We start from the raw sequence: 6,000 nt of genomic DNA on the forward strand, positions 1-6,000 counted from the left end.
TAACTGAATGAATCATTAATTTATTGCTGTTGTCTGTGGCCTTTAGCAGATATGTGCCTGTTAGATGCATCCATGTTGTGTTTGTGTATCAAAATAGTGAGATGACTATGTTAGTCTTCTCTCTTTTTTTTTTCCTGCCATTAAAAAGCATGATTCAACTGGCCAGTTATTATGGCAAAATGGTCCAGCTAATCTTAGTCACTCACATCATTGTAGATTCATAGTTCCTTCCCAGTAGAAAAGGCTCATATTTATGGATGGTGGATCAGGAGAACAAAGCACAAATATGCTGGAAATGTGGGGAACGTATATGTATCAGTATTCAAAAACATTGCCTAATCAGATGAAAATAATTGCACTTCCCTCGCTGCTTTTATGTAATAGCCATATTTCACGTTACATTCTAGAAGGCTGGATATTTACTTCTTTAAATATAAAATAGGTTCAAATCTTTAGAGTCCTGAGTTTAGCCTTATCATGATGAAGGTAAGTAACATAATGATAGAATACCTTAACTGGGGTTAATGAAGAGGAAAATCTAAAGAAAACATGTAATGCAATTTCAGCCATTTGAATCTTCTAATGAAAAGTAACATATCAAATGGGATAGGCTTTCGTTCAAAGTCCCAGCACTGAAAAGCACTTTTCAAGTTTATCCAGGTAGCATCCTCAGGGGTCTTATTTTCCACTCAGTGCAATTATTTCTGATGCTTCTTAGTAGTTATTGGGAAATTACCCAGAGTAATAATTCATGTTCAGTTCATCTTATTTGTGATTTATAATGACAGCATATTTTGTCACTGTAATTAAATGGAAGATAGCATTGAACTAGTTCTTAATCACATCCTTGTCTCTTTATTTTGGACGTACATTATAACATCGTAAGTTTCATTTTCATACCTAAATAAAAAAAATTATAGTATCATATTATTAAATGCAAATTTAAAAAATTCTGAAAGTGAAATGTCATATACTGACCTCAGAGACTAGCTCTAGCAAGAGTCCAGTGTGATCACCAGTTCTGTCCTTGATACTCTTTTTAACAGGCCTTAGGAATTGCTATAACCTGGAAGCTTCATACTGTTGATGATCGGATGGAGACCTTTTCTCCTTAGGGGGGGACTCACTGGCATTCAAATTTTTAGGCATCATGAAGGGTCTCTGTATGCATCTGTCTTTAAATTTAGCTTATCTGGATAGTTTTGCTTATTTTTATCTTACAGATCCCCTATGCAGCAAGCTTGATCAGGAAAGAAAAGCTTGGTGCCCATCTCAGCAAAAGCTAAAAGGTAAGCTTACCAGACGAAAGAGATTTTCCGGAACTCAGAATTCTTATTGCTCAGCCTTGTTCTTTATTTGGTGTATTCACAATAGCCCAAGGGATTAGTAAAGTTGCATCCCGTGTTTCAGCCAATATATGGATGAACTTTGTTATGCCCAGGCATGGGACTTCCTAAGTGAGTGGCCGTATGCATTTTATAGATTCCTTGGAAAATTCCTAAAACTAAGGAAATTCTCTACTCCTCTTCAGAAGCAATCTTCACTCGGTTTTGAGGTTTTCTGTTCTCTATGGTTCTGACACCCCGATTACTGCCCCTCCACATGAAAGTGGCATGTCAGCAATCACAGTTACTGTGCCTCATCTTCTCTGCCTCTCCTTTGCTTCCGAAAGTCTTCCCGAAATCTGGCTTCCAGGGAGCTACTGACAGACGGTGATGTGAACAATTGCAGGCAATGTGGACCTTTGAGAACATCCACTGTAGGAAGAGTCATTCATTCTTTCCCTAAACCAACCATTGTTTCTCTAGAGCTGAAGCCAGGTTCAAGGCCACATCCCTGGCAATGATTTAAAAGACAAATACTCTGGGCTCCTAAGGCAAGGAAGACAGTAAAAATTCAGTAACTGTAGTCAGAACAGACCTAAACATTTCAAAAGCAACTTTTTGATTACGTAGAAGACATATATAATTGTTAGAATAGAAGAGATATAAAAACTATGGCTTGTTGGTTCTGTAACAATACATTAGGTTGACCTAACAACTGGAATTGCTAAATCAGGAAAAAACTCAGATGTCAGAGGGAGCATTTGTAAGTGCTCATGGCCAACTAGGATTGCGGTCATTTATCAGTTTGACCTGTTCCCATCAGAATCATTCTTCCCAGGCCTTCCCTCTGGAACATGTTTTCAACTTAATAGAATTTATTGGCAAAAAGAATTCTGTACAACGGCGGCTTGTGGTTCCCTTTCTTTCTTTCACATCTCTCTCTGCATATCACAACCCTCCTCCATCTTTGTACAAATGACAATCCCACTTCTTGTCATCATCTTTATTAGTGATAATCTTCAGCATTTTTCTTAAATAATGATAATTATGTCACCCACATTTCATCAGGAGCTCAAAAATCTCTCCAAGATGGTCTCTCATTCATATGCTTTCCTTTAATTTTACACACAAGGAACTGAGGTATGGAGAAGAGAGATGTGATGTTTTAGGTCCATGTTGCAAAGCTAGGAAGAGATCCTAGGGCTCCTGACTTTAGATTCAGTGCCATCTTGCTCCTAATGCATGTACTTCCTGTCCTCTGTGAGTAGATGTTTCCGCAAGAGAGACAATCAAATAATAAGTCATTGTGTTTCCATCTCCATGAAGTCATACACGAGTGGGCCTGTGAGTTGGCTCTGTTCTCTATATGCAGGTATTCTTCTTAAGCCTGAAGTTGATGTTGGGCATTTCTTTTTCATTAGAGTAGACAGGTTTGTACCAGTTGTGTGAAATGAATAATTTTAGAACAGATTTCACTAAATCTTAACTCAGACTACGAAGGTAATCAAGGCAAGAATCACCCAAATAATCTCATAGGTATAATTTGAAAATATCAAAGTAATTTTCTTTCAAGTTAAAGAGAATATATTAGGATGTGTTCTTTTTAAATAACATTTTTATGAAAGTAGAACACACATTCATCAAAGTCCAGAAATCATCAAGTCATACAAGTCATGAAGTCAACAAATCAAAATTCAGTAGATTTTCACAAGGAGAACTCACTTAGGTTTCCAGCACCCAGACAGCCTCCCTGTACCCCTGCCCAGGTATTCCCCCACCCAACAAAGATCAGCTTTGCCTGATTTTGAGCTTTAGTAAAGGACATTGTACAGAATGTTCTCTGGTATCTGGCTTCTTTAACTCCACGTTTATGAGATTTATCCATTAGAATGTAGTCTGATTTCCACTCAGGAACTTCAGTAAACTCTCTTTTTACTCCTTCTGATTCCCCAACTCATCTTGTCTGCTTAAAATGAACTGCTCTTGCACCGACAAAATGAAGACTCACTGCCCAGAAACCATGCCTCTGATGATGACATCGAGTACAGCTAGGTGGAAAAAAAAAAAAAAAAAAAAAAGATTGATTTGTGTTTAGTAACTAATGCTTCCTTCATGCTGATTTTGTTTCCATCCTTGCAGACAACAGGGATTTCTCTAAGTAGACCCTGGTGCTTTCAGAAGATTAGTGGTTACTTAAATGCTGAGCTAAATCAGCCAAGCAGAGAATCACGACCATATTGTTAGAGGCAGTATTTGATTCTCAACATGCCAACCCTGCAAGGAATTACCCCAAGAGAGATTACAAAATAAAAATCATTACACCAAGGGAGAGAGACAAATTCTGCCTTGCTGAGTGACCACAGGTTTCCAAATTAGGGACTGATGCATTAATGTCTTATGCAAGAGTGACCCTTAAGGTAGTGTGCTGTGTTCTTGCCACCCAGTGGATTCCAATATGACTGTTAAGAGGAGGAAGCTTTTCAAAACCACAGGCAATCCACTTAATAAGCCGAACAAGTATTGCCACATATCACTGCTCTACAAATCTTTTTTGCCCTACATTAGGACAGAAGAAATTCCATGTTGAGTCGAATAAAGGTCCACCCAGACCAGGATACTAACTGTGTAATTCCATTAGAAGAGCCAAACTGTTGTTCTTAACAAACCCAAACTTGAAATTTAGGCACATGCACTGCATGCACTTAGCTTTGCCTTGATAACTCCTTAAAGACCCATTACCCATGGATTTATCTAAACCTTTCTCCAACCTAGGCGTAGTTCCCTTTGGGGCAATGAATTCTATTTGTTTAGCTACCAGCTGTGTTAAGTGTAGTTTGCTTTCTTTATTTTCAAACTACCTCCTAAAACAAGCCCTGGTAGATTAGCCATTGGACTACTTTGTATATTTGTTTCATTGTAAGCTCACAAGTACAATGGAAATGATTTGAAAAAAATATTTCAAAATGTTGTGTGTATTATCCTTGCATCTAAGACTGTTTTTAACCCCAGAATTACTCCTGACAGTCTCTCCGTTTCTATGACCCATGTCTTGCTCAGATACCCAATGTAATCTTTGTGAAATCTATATTCCCGAAGAAGTGCCATGATGTCGACGCTAATTTAACTATCACTTTGCGTTCTTTTTCTTCCAAGCACCTTTGAAGATTTTATTTATTTATTTTAGAGAGAATGAGAGAGAGAGAGCCCGAGTGGGGTGAGGGGCAGAGGGAGAAGCAGACTCCCTGCTGAGCAGGGAGCCTGATGTGGGGCTGGAACCCAGGACTCCGAGGTCCTGACCTAAGCCAAGGCAGACGCTTAACTGATTGAGCCACCCAGGCGCCCCCCAAGCACCTTTTGACATTATACAAATGTCCTCCATGTAGCTGGTTGAAGCACCCAGGTCTTTCAGTCATTTTATACAAGTGGAAAGTGGATCATGGGAAATGACTTGTTCATAGTCATACAGAAACTCGTGACCAAGCCAGAAATAATAATAACTATCATTTCTTGAGCACTAATTATGCCAGATACTAGGCTAAATTCTTTGCCACATTATCTATCTCTTTTGACCCTTACAACTCTATAAGGTAGATTCTGTTATTATCCCCATTCCTACATGGGAACATTGAGGTTCAGTGAGGTCACTTAGCTAACAAGTGACAGAGCCAGGATTCAATCCAGGTCTATTTGACTCTATTACACTTCTCTGTCTCCCAACGATCGCTGGGCCAGTTTGGAAGGAGTCTGCCTTCTAAATCTGAGACTACCTCCCTATGTTATCTTGAGTGGAATATCATGTAATCTCTTTGAGGCTCACTCTCATCTATAAACTGTGGGTGGCCAAGCCTGATAAAAGTTTCTGCCAGGTCTAAAATGTTGACTATCATTCTTGCATACCAGACTTCTGCCATACTCTCCTTCCTTTCCCATAAAGGGGCTGCTTTTATTAAAATATGCTCAAGACCATATATAACACCCTAGGGCACGATCAACCTACTTTTACCCATGTCTGCATTTTCTTCATCACAACTGGCTACTTTGCATACTTTTGGAGGGGTTGAGAATTTTTCTTCCTGTACTAAGAGTATCTACCTCTTTGGTAAACTCCTGTTACTTTTATTTCAGTTCTGGAATAATTGCTACAAAAATAATAACAAGAAAAAGCTCTTAAAAGGATATAGAGGGATTGTAATAGAACACTCTGTGTCTTCCTTTTGTATAGATCAAAGACAAAGGGAAGGAATAGCATATCCATTTCTTTCATCTGTAGTCAGACATAGAAGACCAGGTTCTTTCAAGAGTCTCCATTGAAAACAACAACGTGCTCCTACTCTGCTCAATGCTTTGTGTCAATTATCTTATTTAATCTCCAAAACAACCCATTGAGAGAAGGACTGCTATTTTCACTGTATTCTACAGCTGAGAAAACTGACCTGCAGAGAGCTGAGTACGTGGTCTGTGGTCTCACTGGGAGCACGCAGCAGGATTTGAGCCCAGCTGCCTGGCTCTGCCTCCCGCACTTCATCTGCTCTTCTCTGATTCATACCCGGAGATCGGGGCCTAATTCACATCCTCTATTATCCGTTATAAATATGCAGTTAATAGCCCATCCAATGGTTTTGTTGATGTTGAATCACAAAACTCCAGTCATGCTTCTACTGTTGCCCTAACACCT

The 6,000-nt window shown here is 39.1% G+C and overlaps 1 protein-coding gene across 1 annotated transcript in view; it reads left to right on the plus strand.

Annotated features, from left to right (window-relative positions):
* The window catches only part of SKOR2 (SKI family transcriptional corepressor 2), a 33,760-nt gene extending 32,474 nt beyond the window's left edge, over positions 1–1,286 (plus strand). The window contains exon 7 of the mRNA XM_078060120.1: positions 1,224–1,286. Within this exon, the coding sequence (XP_077916246.1) occupies positions 1,224–1,286 (63 nt within the window). The remainder of the gene's footprint in view (positions 1–1,223) is intronic.
* Positions 1,287–6,000: the final 4,714 nt, after the last annotated feature.

Source organism: Halichoerus grypus, chromosome 13, assembly GCF_964656455.1.
Source record: "Halichoerus grypus chromosome 13, mHalGry1.hap1.1, whole genome shotgun sequence".
NCBI lineage: Eukaryota > Metazoa > Chordata > Mammalia > Carnivora > Phocidae > Halichoerus > Halichoerus grypus.